The sequence below is a fragment of the Sorex fumeus genome, unplaced genomic scaffold, assembly GCF_029834395.1.
Source record: "Sorex fumeus unplaced genomic scaffold, SorFum_2.1 ptg000006l, whole genome shotgun sequence".
Classification (NCBI taxonomy): Eukaryota; Metazoa; Chordata; class Mammalia; order Eulipotyphla; family Soricidae; genus Sorex; species Sorex fumeus.
In genome coordinates, this window is record NW_026606063.1 from 47146135 (window position 1) to 47168290 (window position 22156).

At 40.8% G+C, this 22156-nt stretch overlaps 1 protein-coding gene and 1 pseudogene across 3 annotated transcripts in view; one reads left to right on the forward strand and one right to left on the reverse strand.

The window, feature by feature from the left end:
* Positions 1–3077: 3077 nt before the first annotated feature.
* On the reverse strand, positions 3078–3191 carry LOC130038077 (uncharacterized; annotated as a pseudogene).
* An 8827-nt stretch (positions 3192–12018) lies between these two features.
* VPS54 (VPS54 subunit of GARP complex) overlaps positions 12019–22156 on the forward strand; it is an 80617-nt gene continuing 70479 nt past the window's right edge. For all 3 annotated transcript variants that reach the window (XR_008794555.1, XM_056129969.1, XM_056129970.1), the window contains exons 1-2: positions 12019–12105; positions 21064–21219. Coding sequence is in view for 2 of the 3 variants with exons in the window: in XM_056129969.1 (XP_055985944.1) it covers positions 21084–21219 (136 nt within the window). In the remaining variant the exon portion in view is untranslated. The remainder of the gene's footprint in view (positions 12106–21063; positions 21220–22156) is intronic.

Genomic DNA, 22156 nt, shown 5'->3' on the forward strand with positions numbered 1-22156 from the left:
GGTGGTGGTGGTGGATGGATGGGGATGGGGGTCCGAGGAGAGGGGCTCACTCAGTGAAACTCAGGAGTCACTTGAATAAAAGACAGAACCGAGTATGTCACATATGTGCTGCCATTTGAACCACATCCCCGCCCCCCACATTCTTACTTTCTGTATAATTGTGAAGTTGACTGACTTCACTTGATTCTGCTGTCAGGGACAGGTTTGTGTAAATAATGCCTTACAAATTAGAGGCTCACATTGGCCAGAGTAATTGGTTCAGAGATAAGTGCAACTACATTGTATTAGAGTCAGAGATGAGTAATCTGGGACTTTCACAGAGCCTAGAGATAAGTACGCCTTAACCTGAACATTGGAAGGAATTGTGGGAGATGTTGGCAGCTTTCCTGGTACCACTTCCCACTACTTAAAACCAAGACTGAAGTCAGTCAATACGCATAGAGGATCCTTTCAGTAGAATATATAGTGCATGAGGGCAGAAGGCTTGACTTTATTTTAAAAACATTTCTTATTAATATGTCACATGTACAGACAAAAAGTTAGGCAAATGCTTGACCACTTGAACTATCTTAGTAAAAAAAATATTGCAAAGTAAATACACCCATTTAACTATCACTCGGTTCAAGAAATAAAATATTTATTATGCCCATTGTTCCTTTCCTTATCACTACACCCTATCTTTTTCTACAAACACCATAGTTTGACAGTTTTTCAATTTTTTCATATAAATAGTGTATATGTTTTGTGTGTTTGCTTTTATCAATCAACATTATTTTAAATGTCTTTGAAGACCATATGTGTGTATGTACATATACTTGCGTTTCTATTGGATATATTCCTAAGATTAGAATTATCGGGTCATAGAGTACATGCATAAATACAGATATATAAGATATTGCCCAATTATGTTCCAGTGACAGCATCACTTTACTATTCTACCCTCATTGTATCTTTTGTTCCAAGTTCTAAGCAACATATGAAATTTTTCTTTTTAAAACAGTGATCCCACTCAGCAGTGCTTGTGCTATTCAGGGCCATCAGGGCTATGCACAGTGGTGCTTGGGATGGGATAGGAGCATGTGGTGTCAGGGGTCAAACTCATGTTAGGCAAATGCTTGACCACTTGAACTATCTCCCAGAACTTTAAAGGGGGCAGGTGGGAACGGAGGCCTTGGAAGCAGTTTTCAGGAATTCCAGGACTTGCTAGTGATGCTTGGCCAACCAGGCCATTGGTTCAGCACAAAGGCCTAGAAGAGAATGTTACTTTGGTCCTGCTGTGCGGGGGATCCCTGAGTGCGCCCCAGTGGTACACAGGGGCCTCCAGGACCTTGTTGCTCAGGTTCCTTGTTGTTCAGGGACCATATGGTGCTGGGAATCAACTGTGGTTGAGCACATGCCATGCATGTACCCTAACCATTGTAGAATCTCTTGCTTCAGAACCCTCTTTTATATGTGAATGTGTAGTATATCATATTACATTTACCTAATTGCCAATAAAGTTGGACACCTCTTTTACATGTCCATTTGAGAAATTCCTGTTCAAGTGTCGTGACTGTTTTTATTTTTCCCCTGGTATTTGGGTCACCTGGTGATGCTCAGGAGTTACTCCTGGCTCTGTGCTTAGGAATTACTCCTGGAAGTGCTCAAGGAACTATATGGGATGCAGAAGATTGAATTCAGGCTTGCTACATGCAAGGCGAGTACCCGACTTGTTATATTATCTTTCTGGCCTAGGTCCCTATTTCTATTGTTCTTTCTTTTCTTTTTTCAATTTCTAGGAGATTCAAAAACTTTACAATATTTTTTAAATATTCTAGATTTGAGACTGTTTTAGTTAAGTTTTTTAAAATTCTTTTTTTTTACACTGTGAAATAGGGACTATTTCTGTGTACTGGGGATTAAACCTGGGTCAGCTGTTTGCCAGCCTACCCTGTGTACTATTGCTCCAGCATCAAAAATAATCTTGATTTTGACTAAAAACAAATAAAAAATAAATTTGTTTTGTTGATGAAAGTAATGGGTTGCTGAGGTAGTTCTATGATACTTGAAGAAAATGCAGGCAATTCTGACTGGCAGTAAAGAATTAGATAAACAGAGACGTGAGCAATCTCCCCCAGGATGCCATTAGCTGGCGAGAGTTGTCGACCTCCTGGAATCAAAGAAGCACATACTGGCATGCCTCAGCAAGACAGTTCAGTCATAAAGACATTTAATCATGAAGCATTTTCTGCAAGCCTTTTATTTGCTTTTTGATTTGATATATACTTGTAGGTATTTGTAGGAGGGAAACTAACTAATCCGAATTAAAATTTTCAGCTGACACATTCATATTTTAATGTGTCCTTTATATTCACATTACCATTTATTGTGCTGTGCAAACTGAACTGCAAAGTAAACATAGAAGAAGGAAATTAGGCTTTTCATTTTGTTGTAACAAGCAAAATGAAATAAATTATTTTGTGCCTAAGGGGGCAGGTGGAAAGGTCACACTGATGGTGGGATTGGTGTTGGAACACTGAATACCTGAAACGGCTGTATTATGAACAAGTTTGCTTTTTAAAATTTTTTTTAATTGAATCACCTTGAGATACAGTTACAAAGTTTTCATGATTGAGTTTCAGTCATACAATGGTTGAACACACATCCCTCCACCAATACACATTTTCCACCACCAATGTTCTCAGTGTACCTCCTGCCACCCCCACCACATCCTGCCCCCTGCCTCTGTGGCAGACACCTTCCTTCTTACTCTCTCTCTACTTTTGGGCATTATGGTTTGTAATACAGATACTGAGAGGCCATCATGTTTGGTCCTTTATCAACTTTCAGCACACATCTCCCATCCCAAGCGGTCCCTTCAACCATCATGGACTTACTGGTTGCTTCTCCATCCCAACTGCCTTTCCACCTAGTACACGAGGCAGGCTTCCAAACAGTGGAACAATCCTCCTGGCCCTTGTCTCTATTGTCCTTAGATGTTAGTGCATATTATGTTATTTTATATTCCACAAATGAATGTAGTCATTCTATGTCTGTACCTCTCTTTCTGATTAATTTCACTTAGCATGTCCATCCATTAATTTAATTTAATTCACTTAGTTTTTTGCGTGCCATCCTTGCGCAGGGGGCATGCTAATCTTCTCTATATCGTTCCAATTTTAGTATATGTGCTCCCGTTCCAATTTTAGTATATGTGCTCCCGATAGCACAGCGGTAGGGCGTTTGCCTTGCACGCAGCCAACATGGCCGACCCGAGTTCGATTCCTCCGCCCCTCTCCGAGAGCCTGGCAAGCTACCGAGAGTATCTCACCCACACGGCAGAGCCTGGCAAGCTCCCTGTGACGTACTCGATATGCCAAACACAGTAACAACAAGTCTCATGATGGAGACAATACTGGGCCCGCTCGAGCAAATCGATGAACAACGGGAGGACCGTGACCGTGATCACTTAGTTTTTAATTCACTTAGCATGTCCATCCATTAATTTCACTCTCCATGTCCATCCATATAACTTTATCTTTTCTATAAGCTGCATAGTATTTCATTGTATAGATATAGCCATAGTTTCTTTAACCAGTCATCTATTCTTGGGCACTTGGATTGTTTCCAGATTCTGGCTATTGTATGTTTATTCTGCAATAAACATGGAAGTGCAGATGTCGTTTCTACTGTGTTTTTTTTTTTGCATTTCCAGGATATTCCTAGAAGCAGTATTACTGGGTCATATGGGAGCTCAATTTCTACTTTTTGGAGGAATATCCATCTTGTTTTCCAAAGGGGCTAGAATCAGCATTCCTACCAACAATGAATGAGAGTCCCTTTCTCTTGTGAACAACTTTGTAAATCACAGTATTTAAATAAATTTTTAATTTTTTTCTTTTCTTCTTTTTTTATTTTTTTAAAAAATTTTTATTAGTGAAACACTAATAAAAATAGGGCGTTTGGTTTGCACGCAGCCAACATGGCCGACCCGAGTTCGATTCCTCCGCCCCTCTCGGAGAGCCCGGCAAGCTACCGAGAGTATTCGATATGCCAGACACAGTAACAACAAAGTCTCCAATGGAGACGTTACTGGGCCCGCTCGAGCAAATCGATGATCAACGGGAGGGCCTTTACTTTACTTTACTTTTAGTGAAACACCATGAGGTACAGTTGTAGACTTACAAATTTTTGTGCTTGGGTTTCAGCTATACAATGATCGAATACCCATCCTCCACCAGTGCCCATTCTCCACTACCACTGTTTCAAGTATCCCTCCTACCCGCCATCCCCCCCATCCCACCCTACCTCTGTGGCAGGGCATTCCCTTTTGTTATCTCTCTCCTTTTTAGTGCTGTGGTTTGTGAAAGAGACATTGAGTGGCAATCATGTTTGGTCTATAGTCTACTCTCATCACTCATCTCCCATCCTGGGAGGATAAATAAGTTTTTTTAAAAAAAGAAAGAAAATAGGCTTTTACATATTTAGAAAGGAGATGCACAAAAATAAGTTACACATTGTCCAAAATACGGCATTCTTTACTCCAAATATGGGAACCATTTTTTAAATTTTTGATCCAAGTAATAAGTACCTTCATGTTCACAGTTTCCTTAAAGTTTTTAGATCAGAGGGAAGCAAATCTGTTATCTACTTAAATAATAAACAATTGTAGTTAGCATAAGTCTTGTTTAATTGGTTATGTGTGGCTATAGCACTCAAACAGCACAGTGTAGGGCAAAGGGCACCAGACAGGAAGTCCTTAGACCTGATTTCTGATTGGAAATCATACTACTAAAACCCTATCTCTTGGAACCCTTTGGACCTCCATTTTATTCTCCACTATATAAGAATCCTTCTCTGTTCTAAATCTTTATTTCAGCCTTTTTTTCCCCCTTTCGAGTTTATTGTTTTAATCTTACATAAATCTAAAAAGTGAATAAATAAAAGTTTGGAGGGAAAATGTTATTCTAAATCAATGTTGAAGTTTAGAAATAAAATTTATAAATTAAAATTAGATTCTAGGGGCCAAGGAATTGTCCATAGGATTTGAGAACATGCTTTGCATGAAGAAGACCCGGGTTCTAATTCCGGCACCACTTGGTTCTCTGAGTACCACACAGGGAGTGATCTTCAAGCATGAAGCCAGGATTTATGCTTGTTTGTCTGCTCAGGACAAAACCTGAGCACTACCAGGTATGACCCCAAACAAACAAAATATAAAATGAAACAAAATAAGATTCTCATGGAGAACCTTTCCTTACTAATGTTCAGGAATTCATAAAACAAAAAGGAGCAAGGCAAGAAAATACATATAGTTTACTGCCTTGCATAATGGGAACTGAAATGAGTAGACTGTGGAAGGAACATTAAATGACTTTTAAATGCACTTTAATGTCCAAGAAAAATTTTTAAAAAATCAATTGTTATATCAATCTTTTACTTTGAATTGTACTGTAGACTTTCATGTTGAATTTTGTTGGTCTCTGTTTAATTACTTTATCAGATATTTCTAAATGCTTGATTTTTCTCTCTATTTAAAAATATTACATAGTGGTATAAGAATTTGTATTTCTACTGCTTAGAGAGTTCTTTTTGAGTGATGGCTGGTATTTAGTCACGTATCCAGTTGATATAGAAGGCATCTTGAGGAAATCCCCCGAGAGGCCAATTACAGTTTCTATTTCCTCTCCAAATGTATGGTTTCTAAATTGCTCATAGTTTTCCTAGAAACATTTTTTACTTTAATTTTTTAAAGTCTAATTGTTTTCAATGAAATTAATTTTGTTCCTAGAAAAGTTACTGGGCCCGCTGGAGCAAAAAGTATTTATTGAAAGTCAGTTATTTGGTATATTATTCCAGATTCTCTTTTTAAAGTATAATAACAATGAAAAATCCTGCTGAAAATATTAATAATTTTGCTTGTTATAATGGAACTGGAGTGAGAGCAAAGGGAGTAGGGCATTTGCCTTACACACGGCCAACATGGGTTCAATTCCTCTGCCCCTCTCAGAGAGCCTGGCAAGCTACCGAGAGCATCCCGCCTGCACTGCAAAGCCTGGCAAGCTACCCATAACGTATTCGATATGCCAAACACAGTAATAACAAGTCTCACAATGGAGGACAGTGCGACAGTGCTTGTTATACAAAGCCTCCATACAGAAAAGAGCCAAATGTAACAAAGAAAGGACCAAATACTATGTAAGGCATATAAGAAAATACATGATGATGGGGCTAATAAAATTATGTCTATATAGCTGTTAGAGAGAAGCCTAATTTTATTGTGTGTTACTCCCCAAATCCTTTAAGTAACCTATACACCTCATTTATTTTTTTCCCTCTTTTTTCCTTTTTTTCGACATACCTAGTACTATTTCTGGCTCTGTGCTCAGGGATTATTGCTGGTGGTGATTAGGGGACTGACCATATGTCTTTATAAGAATCAAACCTGGGTGGGCTGTGTGTTAGGCAAGCACTTAACTCTGAATTATCTCTCCAACCCCTTATTTTCAGTAACAACCTGACTCATTTCTTTCCTATTCAGAATGCTTGCTTAGGGATGTTGTATATATGTATGTATGGTTGACTCCTGATGGAAGAAGAGTTATAAAAGAGGCTCCATGTTTGATGTAGGAATTATGTTTCATAGGTTCTTGTTAATATCTCATGTTGCATTCCTATAATTTGGTTGAGAATTAATCATCTTACCTTGGCCCCTAGCTTCTATTTGCCCAGTTTCTTACTTGACCATTTTCTTACCATGTTACCATTATCTTACTTGAGCCCCTTTGGCTAGTGAGGAATTTTGAGATCTTGGGTCCTTTTATCTCTCACTGCACCACTTCATCCGTAGTCACATCTTGCCACTTCCTAGTCTGTGGTTTTCACTAACACAGCTTTTCTCCTAATAATGAGATTGTGAAGATTATAATAATGAGTATGACTGCATTTTAAAGTACTGACTATGAGCTGAGCACCAAGCTGTACTGTTCAAGTGTACTTTAAATGTAGTTCTCACGCATGACTAGAAGTAGGTACTACTATTATCCTCTTAAGAAAGTGACCTTCATAGAGCTTAACATGTTCAAGGTAACTCACTAAAACTTGGCAAAATTAGGATGCAAACCCAGAGTTCATAAATGCTTTTATGCCATATTATGTTCTTTTGCTTCATATGCTTATTAAACATGATTCAGAGGGAGGTGAAAATAAGCCAACATCAGCAAAGTTCTTACAATGAACACCACTTTTAATGACTTTGACAGAAACTACACATACACATGCCAATTTAATAGTGCAATAGCAAACCTTAAATATATCAAATGGAAACTCATTCAAATTCTCTTACCTTCTCTACAACTAAGTAAATACATATATGTGTATTAATTATGTTGTATGTCTCATATAAATTATCTTTTGTAAGTAAAATGAACATTCTCCCATGAACTGGAAGTATTAAGCTTATAATAGTTTTATTAGAATTTGGTTTTTGATCTGTTAACAGTTGACATAGAGCCATTTAAAAAAAGAGGCCAGGGAAAATCCATTAAAAACTGAAGCCAAATCATAGGAATTATCTTATATACACTAGGCTAACAGCCAGCATTTCAAGAACCGAGCAATAAAAAATATATGCTATCTAAAAGGGTTGATACGTGTGAACATTTACTTTTACTTTGTAATAACTTCTCCTAATAACTACCTCATCTATTCCCACCTTTCTTTCTATAAAAAACATTCTCAGATTGCTTTTCATACAGGAGACCTTGTTAATTCTCATCACTGCATAATTCCCTAAACATGGAGGGAGCAACTTCTGAGCACTGTGTTGGGAGTAGCCCTGAGCACAACTAAACACCAAAATGAGAACCAAACAACAAAAAATTCTGAATGTTTAATTTTTTTCCTTCCTTTGCAATGGTGGTGGAATTGGTGTTGAAATATCAAATGTAACAAATCATCATGGACAACTTTATAAAATAATGACTAAAACATGCAAATTGAAGAAAAAAATATTCTTCCTCAGAACACACTTTTTTGTTTATATTGGAATCTGGTCTCCACAATTGTGGTTCCTTGATCCTAAATAAACCTGCTTTGCCTATTAATAGCCTCCTAGTTTTTCAAGTTAATAGATCTGATATCCTAAATTATTTTATCTACATTTAAGCTATATTATTTATTTACTTGAAAAATTTGGGTGTTTTGGGCCAATCTGGAGGTATTCAGAAGCTACTCCTGGGTCTGTGCTCAAGAGTCACTCTGAATAGTGCTCTAGGGATCTTATGTGGTCCTTCAATTCAAATGGGAGATGGCTGCATACTAGGCAGACACCTTCCTCCCTGTACTCTTTGTGGCCCTTAAACTATTTTTAAATGCTGCAATGTTTACAATTCACATTATGGTAAAAAGAGTCATAGTGCTCATAGCTAAATTGAAAATGATTGTTCAGATTATTTCATCTATCAGTGTCCTCTTGCCCTTCCACAATTATATGGGCATGTGACTAGAGTGTCTATCAAGCAAATATATCAAGTCGGCAATGACTCCTTTAAAGACGATGTTTATTGTACATGCAGGTTCATCTCACTATTGCCACACACATACAAATATGCACTGCAACATAAAGTAGCACTGTAGCACTGTCCTCCTATTGTTCATCAATTTGCTCACACGGGCACCAGTAATGTCTCCATTGTGAGACTTGTTGTTACTGTTTTTGGCATATGCCATGCGGGCGGGATAATCTTGGTAGCTTGTCTCCAAGAGGGATGGAGGAATCGAACCTGGGTCAGCCTTGTGCAAAGCAAATGCCCTACCCGCTGTGCTACATTAGAAAATAAGAAGAATATATTAACCTGATATTATCATCATACCTAATTTCTTTTAGGAGGGGAACACAGTAATGTTCAGGGGCTCAGTTCTGTGCTCCTGAATTACTCTGAGGACCACATGAGGTGGTGGGGGTTCAACCTGGGTCTCCCGCAGACAAAAGCATGTCCTTAAGTAATTGAACTATCTCTCTGGTGACCTATTTTCTGTGCAAAGAGATCTCTCCTGACAGGGTTAGGGGACTATCCATGGTGCTATCATCAAACCTGAATCAGTCATGTGCAAGGCAAATGCCTTACTCAATGTACTATCTCTCCAGTCCTCATACTTATTTCTCTTTTTAAAAAGGAATTGAGTCAAAGGATATCTTGTTAACATATTAGTTAATCTGAAACTTTTATGCCTTTAAAACATGTTACTTGGGTTGGAGAGATAGTACAGAGCTTGTTTTGCACATAACTTACCTAGGCTTGATCCCCAGAACCACATGCGGTTCTCTGAGCAGGACCAGAAGTGATTCCTGAGCATAGGGCTGGAGCAAGCCTTGATCATTCTGGATGTGGCCCCCAAACTAAACATATTACTTTTCCAGTGGAGAGCTGTTTGTTTGTTGTAGCTGTTTTTTTTGGGGGGGGAACCACATCTTCAATAATAACTTTCATTTATATTTATGATTATGAACTGTGGCAAAGTAAAAGTAAACATTAGAATGGATCATTAAAAAAACAAAGCATAATGCTCTATTTTCTTTCTTTAATATGTTATCTACAGATGGACAACAAGGGAATCAAACCAGTCTATCTTGTTTAGTGCTTGGAAGAGACTTCATTTTATCTAAATACCAATTGAAGCGATTTGAAATCTTTTTTGAAGAAGGTGGATTATAAGTGCAAAGTTTTCTTAAGAGGCCAAATCACTAGGCAACTTTGAAACAATTGTTGACTTCCTGATTCTGGCTCAAAATATAGGAACTTCCTAAATCATTTCTTAGAATATCTATGAACTTTTTGTAGACTTAAAGTGAAACAAATTTCCTTCCTGGCTTTAGATAAAATTTTGTGACTCTTCAATATTTTCATATCAGCTCATTTGGTTTCCTATGACATCTGGGATTTGGGTGGACTTAGAGTTTATAACAAAATTTATTTCATGTTAGGGATTAACGTCGTTCTTATTATAATACTATATTGTAAGAATTTCTTCTCAATTTTTTTTAAATGCTTACTATTCTTTTTTTTCTCCTATTCAACTCTCAATCCATGGTAGGTAAATATTTCACAAAGCATTTTATGTTTGTAATTTTCAAAGTGGCTTATTGAGAGTGAAACTTGCATCTACTTTTTTTAGTCCTCAATTGTTTTTCACTTTTGATTTGATATTTTTTAAGTGAAAAAGTAGTTTTGTTTTGTTTTCTTTTGGGGGCCACACCCAGCATGCTTAAGGCTGACTCCTGACTCTGTGGCCAGGAATCACTCCTGGTGGGCTCAGGGGACCACATGGGGCTCAGGGATCCAACCCTGATGGGTCACGTGCAAGGCACATGCCCTATGCCCTGTACTATCTCTCTGGCCCATAGAAAATTAGTTTTAAAATTTAAAGCTATCTTGTAAAGATTAAAACCTAAACCCTCAAATGACTGAGGATCCTTTCCCCCTATTTTTAAATTTCAAGGCTATGCATTTCTTAAAATTTTTAAAAATTAAAGTACCATGATTTACAAAGTTATTCATATTTGGGTTAAATTTAGACATAACCCAAATTTAGACAATGTCCCAGCAGCAATTCTACCATCAATATTCCTTGCACTCCCACCCCATCTACAGCTTGCCACCTTGACAGGCACATTTTGAAGTTTGTTAAAGTTAAGATTTCTTGTTTTTGGTGTTTTTGTCTCTGGTTTGGATAGTTGGCTGTACACCATCCACGTACTCGGGTCCCTTCGACTCTGGCTCCCCATTGTTTCCTGTCTATCTCTTCTCCTGCCCTCAATTTCTTTCCTTCTCTGCCCTTCTCCTCTCCATACTCAGGGTGCCAAGGGTGATCTAGACACCCCCTTTTCAAACACTGCACTCCCTTCTCCAGACTTTCCATTTCTGGCAAGAGATTTGAGGTTGCAAGCCCTCCGAAATCAGAATGAATTGAGTTACCGTTAACTCACAAGGAGTTATTAACAACAGACACACTTCAAGATCTCCATCAAATTGCAGACAGAACTGATTTCAGTGTTAGAGGGCTGGGAGAGATGCCTGGGAGAAAGGCCTAGATCTAGAGGAAACTCCAGCGGAGTGGGGCACTAGGTGGGGGGACCTCAGGAGAGGATAGACCTTGCACTCTTTCCGGAGTCCAGGGGGTCCTTGGTGCGGGGGGGGGGGTGAACCCTAACCTTTGAAAGGACACCTATCTGGGAAACCACACTGGGAAGGGAGGAGAGGTGGGATGTCGCGGACCTATTTCCTTACTAGGTCCGGGGTGACTTAGGGACACTGGGAGTGGTTGGAGCCGAAGGTGGGCGAGGGCCACGCTGCGGGAGCTCAGGCCAGTCCTAGGAAAGGCGGCACTCGGGTGTGGGGAGCAGTCGCGTTCATCGTGGGGCTCCGTCTCTGCCTGTGGGGCTCCTAGCAGAGGCGCGGAGAGCCGCGCGGGGCGGCTCCCACTCGGGGCAGGCCGGCGGCTCCCGAGGCGGGCGGCCGGCGCGCTCCCCGCGGCCCGGGCCGCGGCCCTCCCGCCCCGGCGGAGCCGCGCGGTGGATTGTGGGCTGGGGGCTGCGGCGGCCTCGCGGCGGCCTCCGGCGCTGTCTCCCCGGGCCGAGCCGGGCCGAGCCAGGCCGGCGGGGTGTGGGGGAAGCAGTGGAGCAGGGGGAAGTAGCACTAAGGCCAGTGGTCGCGGCGCGGCGGCGGCGGCGGCGGCGGCGGCGACTCCTCTGGAGGCCGGGGATGTGGGAGAGGCGGTGGCAGCAGCGGCGGAGGCGGCGCTGCGGACCTGGGGGAAACTGCTGGCTGACAGGACACCCGGGAGAGACGTGAGGGAGCCGCCGCTGCCGTCTCTCAAGCCCCGAGCCGAGCCGGGCTCGAGAAGGCGGCCGAGAGCTCCCGGGGCCGAGCGGCCGGCGGGCGCGGGGCGGGGGCGGGCGCCGGGCTCGGGCCCGGCCGGGCGCGGGGCGGCGCGGCGCGGCGCGGCCGCGGAGCAGCTGCCTGGGCGCGACGTGGAGGGCTGGCGGCAGCGGCGGCGGCGGCGGCGGCGGCGGTGGTGGCGGCGATGCACTAGGCCTCGCTCGGGGCGGCTGCCCGGGACCCGCAGGTAGGTGGACGCCGGCCCCGCTCGCCCCCCCGCGCCTCGCGGCCCCCCTCCCCCGGACCCGGAGTGGAGGGCGGCGACGAGACCCCACCCCCCGGTGTCTCCTCCCCGGCCCCCGGCGGACGGAGTTTCGGTCACTTCGGTCGCTTCCCTTCCCGGCGCGGCCGCCCCTTCCTCGCCGAGCCCATCCGGATGGCACCCTCCGGGGCTCTCGGCGGCCGCCGGCTCCCCATCTCCACCCCCCCCCCCCCACCCCCCGGCGGCCGCCCTCGCCCCTCTCGCCCCCAAGCCCCGCTCGCGGCTCCGGGGCGGCGGAACTTCCGCCCATCTCCTCAGCCGCCGGGCCCCCCCCCCCAAAGTTTCCCTTTCTTCTTCCTGCGGGGCCCTTTGCCCTGCTTTGAACCTTCTGGAGTCGTGTGAGTGTGAAAACCTACCAAACAGACCCCCATCAAACCAACAAACCAGTTTTCTTGTTAAGAAAGCCTAACGCCGAACAATTTTTTTTTTTTTGGTTCTCCTCCCCCCCCCCCCCCACTTTGCAGTTTGACAGTTGAGCTGGCACTCATTTGTTTAGTCATTAATTTTCTTCAGTTTTGTTTCTTTCCGTCTCTGCATTGATACAAAGGCAGGCCTGCCTTTCCCCTCGCCGCGTTTGCAAGGGAACTTTTGCCTGCCCAAGATAATCAGCAGCTCCTTGGTCTGTCCATGTGCCGGATGATATTTTTAGAATTTTGGCCAACCCGGGTTGCAAAATTAGAAGGGGGGGAAAAAGAAGAAAAAAAAAAAAGACCGTTTAATCGGTTTTGCTTTCTGTTCTTCATGAAGGTCCTTCTGACTTTCGTCGAATTAAGTTGTGTGTGAAGTGTTTTTATTTTGAATGGACTCGATATCTGATTTGTCAAACCTCTGGGAGGGCTTAGTAGTAAATGCTTACCAGGAAGTCCTATTATTTCAGTATATGGAGACATGTGTTGTAATCACTTCCACTACAGGTTTGGATGGCCATGCAGGTTGACTTTTTTACAAATAGGAGGGACAGTTCTAGTTGGAAAAGTAAATACCTTTGAAAGCTGTAATAGTTCGAAAGCATTGATGTTGGGGCAGGCGGAATGACAGGATTAGATTGGTTGTATTTGTATTGCAGTAAGAGCCGTATTTCCTAGAATTAGATATTGCTTGTTGGATGGTTCATAGTGATCATCATTGCTCATAATAGGTTTTGATTAAAAAATGATCTTTATATACAGATTTTAAACGATAGTGTCTTGTTGGGGAGTTTAGATGTTTGCTGTTTTAGCTGGCTCTTTATAAAATTACACTATGGCAACTTTAGCTTTACTTACTACCAGGGAGAGACATTGTCATTCAGGAGTACTTTTAAAATAAAGTAGTGATTTTCTTTATGAGCAGTGTATCAAAACCATAAAGACTGTGCATATTTTGTTATTGTTGTTATTCATATATATTTATATATTCATAACAACATATATTTTTGTTATTTATATATTCATATGACAATACCTTATAGAGGTATTGTCACGCTAGCATTTCGCTTTCTGAAGTACTTTTTATTGATTTCAAAATATACTAAGAAACTTTTAAAGTATGCATATATTTGTGTTCTGGAAAAATTAAAATTTAATCCAAGTAAATATGTTTAAGTCAGAATTAAAATCAAATCTTATATAACCCATGAAATGGCTAACTTTGAAGAAACTGCAACTGAAACTGTGGGTATTTATAGTTACTGCTTCCCCTAACTTAAGGTGTATGAAACAAGAATACACTATTTTTCTCTCCTCAGTGTTTCTGAGGATCAGGATTCCAGGCAACTTTTCCGGGGCATGGGGCGTGGGGGGCGGGGCAGGGCTTCTGACTTGAAGAAGTTGGCTGGAGTTACAATTTTGTTTTGCTTTGTTTTAAAAACTTGATTGGAGCTGAAGGGTCTGCTATCAGGGTAAAGTACTCACAGAACTGTTGGCAAGCGACTTGAGAGGTCATTACATAAACTTCCTTTGTGGCTACTCCAGTTGTCTATAAGGTAGGGCAGTAGTAGTAATAACTGTTCCTGCCCTTTGCCAGCCATCCTAGGAAATAAGTGGGATATGGCCTTGGTTATTGCTCTTGGCTGGCTTACTAAATGTTAGGCTTGGGGAAAGAGCATTCTTATTCCTCTGTTTTTTTTCCAGCCAAATAAATATCAGCTTGATAGAAAAAACCTGAAATTTAATAACATATATCTCCTGCATACCTGGGAAGAATCTGACAAAATCTAGTAATTTTTTAGAACTTGTTCTTGAACTATATTTCTTTTCCTATCAATAAAAATTGATTGAATTTTTTTTACTATTAGGTTTTAACGAGTTTATTGAGATACGATTCACAAAGTATACATAGGTTTATTGGAAGTGTAAAAATTCAGTGGTTAATATACTTGTGGAGTTGTGCAACCCTTATAATGTGATTTAGAATATTTTGTCACCTCAGAGAAATCTAGTATCTGCTAAAAGTCATTCCCTATTGTTTCCACCTGTCCTGGACCTAGTCTATTTTCTGTTTTACTATTTGCTGATTGTGGCTCATTCATATAAATGGTATCAGCTTATAGCTTTTCAAAAAAAGCTTTTAAAATAAATAAGCTTTTAAAATATTTTGGCCAGGGAACTGGAAAGATAGCATAGGGAGTAAGGTACTGGCCTTGTATTTAGCAGACTCAGGTTCACAATTCGTATCCAAGCACTGACAAGAGTGACCCAGAATAGGGAGCCTGGAGTACTGCTGGATGTGGCCCAAACTGTTTCCTTCTCCCTCCACCAAATTAAAATATTTGGGTCAGAGAATAAACAATTGAACGCTGGTATTGATAAATTGTGTCTTCAACAGGTGATAATATGGTTGTAGTTAATATAGATTAATAAGAAATTTGGAGAAATAAAAAGATAACATTTGTGGCTTTATTGACCTCCAGAAATGGTTAGGTCAGCTGAGTATCAGCAAGAAAAAATTGGAGGAATATTTTTTCTGTTGATGATTAAGATATCAGGGTTGAAAAAGATAATTTTTTTTGTTTGTTTTGGAGTCACATCCAGTATATTTCAGGGGCTGTTCCCTGTCCTTCCTGGCAGTATTTGGGGAACCATACAGTACCAGGCTTTGGACCTTCAGCTTCCAGGGATATATGTTTCAGCTCCTGGAGTTGTTTCCCTGGCCTCTTAGAAAATATCTTGACAGCCTTCAGCTTCCTGCTTCCATCACAAATAGATGACAAGAACCAGATGAGGAAATCCGAAGTAGTAGCTTGAATCAATAGGTTGCATGAGTAACTAATCCATTAATTTGGGGGGGATATCTTAAGTAATGCTCAACCCAGTTATGCTGCTGTTCTGATTGGTGCCCTGAGGTCCCTGACAGATTTCATGGCTTAAGAAACACAAAGTGGCCATTTAAAGCAAGAAACATGGAATCAGAAGTTAGAAGTGGTTAGACTTTTAAATAGGTGTGTAGACTTGTATGTTTTTGTTTATTTTGAATAGTTCTGGGAATCAAATGCAAGTCAAGTGTTCTATCCCAGAGTTGCATCCCCAGCGCTCTATGTATGTATTTGACATTTTATTAGCAGAGTAAGGAAAGAATTGGATATTTCTTCAACTGTGAGATGGGGGTAAAGGATATTAATGTATATTCATATAGATTAAGCCATGTTATAGAATTCTTTAAAAATACTTTAACCTAAATGAGGTTGTTTATATATAGAGAGAGTTTATCTTATATAATTGCTGTTTTATACTTAAAAATATAAATTTTAACACAGAATTAATTTAAATATTGTATTTACCAGAACTCATTCAATGTCACCTTTCTCAGTTATCCAAACCCTAACATCTAAACCAGTGCTTCTGAAATGGTGATTTTGTCCTCTTAGGGAAAATTGGCAGTATCTGAAAACACTTAGATTGGGTGCTGTTGGCATAAAGCCAGGGATATTGCAAAACATATTCCAGTGAACAGAATTATTCCACTCCAGAAACCACATGGTTCCTGCCTTCAGCACTCCACCTCACTCTCCACTACTGCAAAACACCAGTAGCACTATGTCATTAGGCTCTTGCATTGAATTGCAGGTCTGGTTGGCCAGGAATTGGAGGGGCCCAGACCTCCTGAGAACCTCCTGGGAGATTCTACCCCTATTTATTTATTTATTTAAAATTTTTTATTTATTTATTTTTTTGCATTTCTGGGTCACACCGGAAATGCTCAGGGGTTACTCCTGGCTCTACACTCAGGAATTATTCCTGGCGGTGCTCAGGGGACCATATGGGATGTTGGGAATTGGAACCCGGGTTAGCTGCATGCAAGGCAAATGCCCTGCCTGCTGTGCTATTGCTCCAGCCCCTCTACCCCCATTTAAAAAAATTTTTTTTTAAAAAATAGAGTAAATTATACTATTGAAAATATATACTTTTTTTTGGTTGTTGTTTTTGTTTTAAATCGGGGAATAGTTTTCTAGCAGTGCGGTGCTATGAAAAGTTCTTTGATCTGGGGCTGAAGCATATGCTTTGCATTTGGGAGACCCAAGTTCAGTAACCTGTGCTTCATCGTCCCCTGAGCACTACTGGGAGTGACAACTGAGTACTGAAATTGAAGTAGCCCTTGGCATTGTAGAGTGTGACCATAGATAACAATAAAATAAAAATAAATTTCTTTGATTAAAACTGCACTTAAAAAGTAAGTCAGAAGAACACCAGAACTATTGGTCGGAATTAAGGGATTAAGCTAAGCACTTGTATTGTGTGCAGTGGACTTTGGTTTGATGCATGCACCACTCTGTCTCTCTAAACAGCATCAGGAATAATCCTTGAGCACAGAGCCAAGAGTAAGCCCCTGGCACTGCTGTGCCTGGTGCAGAAATAAAAAAAATTAGAACTGTCGTTTACTTTTAATGGCTGGAGCGATAGCACAGCGGGTAGGGCGTTCGCCTTACACGCGGTCAACATGGCCGACCTGAGTTCGATTTCTCCGCCCCTCTCGGAGAGCCCGGCAAGCTACCGAGAGTATTCGATATGCCAGATACAGTAACAACAAAGTCTCCAATGGAGACGTTACTGGGCCCGCTCGAGCAAATCGACGATCAACGGGAGGGCCTTTACCTTTTACCTTTATAGGGTAGATGTAATAATGTTTTGTTGTTTTTAGTGTGTACAGGGGCTGCTTCTGGTGCCGTGCTCAGGGATCTCTCTAGGGATCAAATGTGGGCCTCCTGCATGTAAAGTATGCATTCTAGTCCATTGAGCTATCTCCAATGGCCCAGCATAATACTTTTTTTCAGTTATGACTTCATATACAGTTTAAAAAATAATTGCTACTGTGTTAGTGGTTGATAAGGAGGAAAATAAGACAGAAGAGGAGAGAGTATTGGGTGCCTGAGAGGATAGGGGGCATTAAGTTTAGGTTTTACTCCCCCCCTTGCTCCCACTGCAAACAGGGGACTTTCTCTAGTGGTATTCCATGAAGTGGGGTGTCACTTTCTGTACTTTACAGCTAACTGGACTGTTCAGCTCAACAAGAGGCCCTGAGCAGCATTGAGGATACAATGACTCTCAGGCTCTTTGGTACAGGGGCCACACTTGTCCTTGCTGGGGCTGCTTATGCGCAAGGGAAATGATGCTAGGGTGCCATGTGGTGCCAGACATCAGTCCTAATGCCTATCCTATCTCCCCTACCTTCTTTTGAGAGCAATATAGTATGGAGACAAGCTGTTTAAAATCAGAATAGCTAAATTCAAGTCCCATCTTGACAATTAGCTAGAAAAATGATCTGAAACCAAGTTATTCTGAAATCTTGATCCACACAATAGAGATCATTGACTCATTTAGTGATAATTTTTTAAAAATTAAAAAAATTACTAGTTATTATGAAGATCAACAAGATAATCTGAATTAAAGCTAGCAATTATAAATGGCTTGATGCTTAATCAAATATTCACTGTCACTGTCCTCCCGTTGTTCATCAATTTGCTCAGGCGGGCCCAGTAACATCTCCATTGGAGACTTTGTTGTTACTGTGTCTGGCATATCGAATACGTCACAGGGAGCTTGCCAGGCTCTGCCGTGCGGGCGAGATACTCTCAGTAGCTTGCCGGGCTCTCCGAGAGGGGTGGAGGAATCGAACTCGGGTCGGCCATGTTGGCTGCATGTAAGGCAAACGCCCTACCGCTGTGCTATCACTCCAGCCCTATCAAATATTAATGGTGAATTAATTATTTTTCCTGTCTTTTTCATTGCTTTACTCTCCCCTGTAATCCTTGCCTCTTTTGTTAATAACATATTTTCTCGGCACTCTTAGTTTTAAGAACTTAAGAGAGCCTGCAGAGCTGATGGTGGGAGTGAGGCGATCCATGCCCAAGTGCCAAGTGATCTCTTTTTCCCTATTGAGGGGCATTGGGTAGGGGAATAAGGTTGAGAGTAACTTTTCTAGGTCAGCTTGTTCATTTCCTCATGGTTGCCTAAGAGAAGTTTTGTGTCACTTGAAGTGGAAGATAGCCTAAGGTGCCTCAGTCCCTGGGTTTCATTTTTCTTTCTGCTCCTATCTCTTTTCCCCAGGGATGGGGAACCTTTTTTTCTGTCAAAAGCCATTTCGATACTTATAAGATCATTTCTGGGCCATACAGGATAAGGATAGGCAGAAAGGCTGCAGAAAGCTGATTGGAAGCATACGTCTGTCTCATCAGGGCCAGACCCCTGATCTCATAGGGCTTTTCTGGCTACCCCTACTCTACCCCATTTTACTTTGTTACAATTAACTTTCCTTTTGGTTTTGGTTTTGGACCACACATAACTATGCTCTGTCATTACTTCTGGCTTTGCCACATCTGGAGGTGCTTAGGGTTTACTCCGGCTCTGCACTCAGGAATCACTTGCATCCCATATGGATGCTGGGGGATTGAACCTGGGTCAGCCACATGCAAGGCAAATGCTATAGTTTCTCTCGGGCTCTCTACCACTTTTTAAAATTGCTTTTTAGTCTCACCCTTCAGTTCGTTTCTTGCTGTTTGCTACAGATATGCTTAACTTTTCTATAACCTAAAGTATTCTTGCTCAGTGTCTTTTCTTTCACCATCAAAGAGATTTTGATCTTGTTTTCTCATCAATTTACTTAATCTTTTGTGATGTAATTTATGCCTCAGCCACTGTCCTGAAAACTGCTGTAATCCCATATCTTTTGAGGTTCTTTGATCTTTCTTACAGTATGTTGACTACACACTTTTTCTTTCTTCCGGACACTTCTCCCTTGGCTTCTATAGGAATGGTTATGCTTATGATTCCTTCTTTTCTTAAATGTGTTTGTTTTACACTTGTTCTGAACTCTCATTTTTTTTCACTTTCTCCCATTATATAATTACTTTTTCTACTTTGCCATTTCTTTTAGACCACTATTTTCATCATCATTTCCGATGTTCTTTTCTTTATTTTAGTGTTTTTAATTCAGTTAGTGATTCTCTAAATCAAAAAATTGCTTTATTACAATTTATATAGATTGTACATATTTAAGTGTTTTTGTCTACTATAATGGTAATTTTTTGTATATGTGCTTTTCAAATGTTGAGAAGGGTCCATAGGAATTACCATATTGCCAAGGAATTTACAGAATAAAAAAGCTGAATTAAAGGCAACACTTGTACAAGTCTCTTAGTGGGAGAGACTAACAGCTTTGTTTTATAGTACTGTTTTTGGGGCCACGTCCAGTGGTGTGTAGAAAGAAGTGTAGGTTTGTGTTTTGCCCACCATTTTTTGTTTCTGGTTTTTGGGTCACACCTGGCTTAGCTCAGGGCTAACTCTGCCTCTATGCTCAGTGATCACTGGATTAAACTGGTAGGCCATATGCAAGGCAAGAATCCTACTTGCTGAACTATGGTTCTGGCCCCTTGCTTAGTGTTTTGATTGTTTTATTTACTTAATGTAACAAAGTGCCTTGATAGTCTATTTTTATTTTTAGTGATAATCTCATAGTAATAATATTGTGATAATATATAATATTTATGAGCACTAACTTTGCGGCAAGCATTGTTTTCATTGTTTTTAATGTTATATATATATATATATATATATATATATATATATATATCACATACTTTTTTTGGGGGGGGTTACTTCTGGCTCTGCACTCAGGAATCACCCCTGGCAGTGCTCAGGGTACCATATGGGATGCTGGGAATTGAACCTGGGTTGGCCGCGTGCAAGGCAAACGCCCTATCCGCTGTGCTATTGCTCCAGCCCCACATACTTTATTTATGTTGTGTGTGTGTGTGTGTGTGTGTGTGTGTGTGTATGTGTCTGTGTGTATGTGTCTGTGTGTGTCTGGTACCAGGAATTGAACTGGGCTTCATAGGAGAGGTAACAGTTTTATTGCTGGATCACTGAATCACATCCCTCTGCCCTGGCCTACCTTTTTTGCCCCTCTGAGAGGCACACTGGAGGAGACCTGACTACAGAAATTAGGGTGGCAAGGGCTCAGGGCTATTCATTTGTTTATCATGTGAAATCTCTGTTTACATTTTTATAGGTGAGGTAAGACACAGATGTTAAGAAAATTTGCTCTTGTATGCTAGTGAATGAATCAGAGATGTGAACACAGGCAGTGAAATTTCAATCTATTTTACTGTATAGTTACTGAATTTTTTAATATACTGTATTTTGGATGCAGCTTTGTTACTGTACTTTGGAAGACAAAAGTATTGTTAAGATATTTCACCTTGTGATGAATACTTTGTAAACCAAAAATAACTTAATTAGGAAGCTATTTTACTTGTGACTTTTATAATTAAAAGCAAATATCCACATTTTGTAATTATACTTTGAGGAATTTGAAAAATATGCTTTTGCAAGAAAGTTTGTAACATGCATAATACTTATAGGTAAATTACAGATTTGTGCTGTTTCTTGATTATTCTTTTCTCATTTTCAGTTGAGTGGTGATTTTATGCAATGGCTTCAAGCCACAGTTCTTCACCAGTGCCTCAAGGAAGCGGTAGTGATGTTTTCTTTAAAAAAGAGGTAGATTCAACAAAACACATCCGACCTGTGCAGTCACTGCCAGATGTGTGTCCTAAGGAACCCACAGGTAATACTTCTTTCTTGATATTTATATAGAAGATTTGTATTTTTGTATTCTCTTTGAACACAGATTTCATATACTTACCTTAAAAAGTGAAATTTTATGATGCTGAGATTCAAGAGATAGAAATAATTTGGGACTACATTGTATGGGAAATTAGAACATGGTTCTTTTCATGCATTTCCGTAAAAGAATCTAGTTAAGATAACAGAAAAGTTTTGAAAATGAAGCTATACCAGAATCTTGGAAAAAAAACCTGAGTTCCCGAGAACAGATGACTGGTTAAAGAAACTTTGGTACATTTATACAATGGAGTACTATGTAGCTGTTAGAAAAGATGAAGTCATGAAATTTACATACAAGTGGTACTACATGGAAAGTATCACGTTAAGCGAAATGAGTCAGAAAGAGAGGGATAGACACAGAAAGATTGCATTCATCTGGGGAACATAAAGTATCAAAATAGGAGACTAACACCCAAGAATGGCCGAGATTGTGGAGGAATTTTGCCCCATGGCTTGAAGGCCAGCCACACATGCTAGGGGAAAAGGGAGCTCAGATAGAGAAGGGAGCACCAAATAAAGGGTGTTGGGAGGATCCTCCCAGGATGGGAGAAGCATGCTGAAAGTAGACTATGGACCGAACATGATTGCCACTCAATGCCTCTTTTGCAGACCACAACACCCAAAAGGAGAGAGAGAACAAAAGGGAATGCCCTGCCACAGAGGCAGGGTGGGATGGGAGGGATGGGGGTGGGAGGGATACTGGGATCTGTGGTGGTGGGAAATGGGCACTGGTGGAGGGATGGGTATTTGATCATTGTATAATTGAAACCCAAGCACAAAAGTTCGTAAGTCTACAACTGTACCTCATGGTGTCTCACTAATAAAAATTAAATAAAACAAAAAATAAATAAAATTAAGATATCTATTTAAAAAAACAG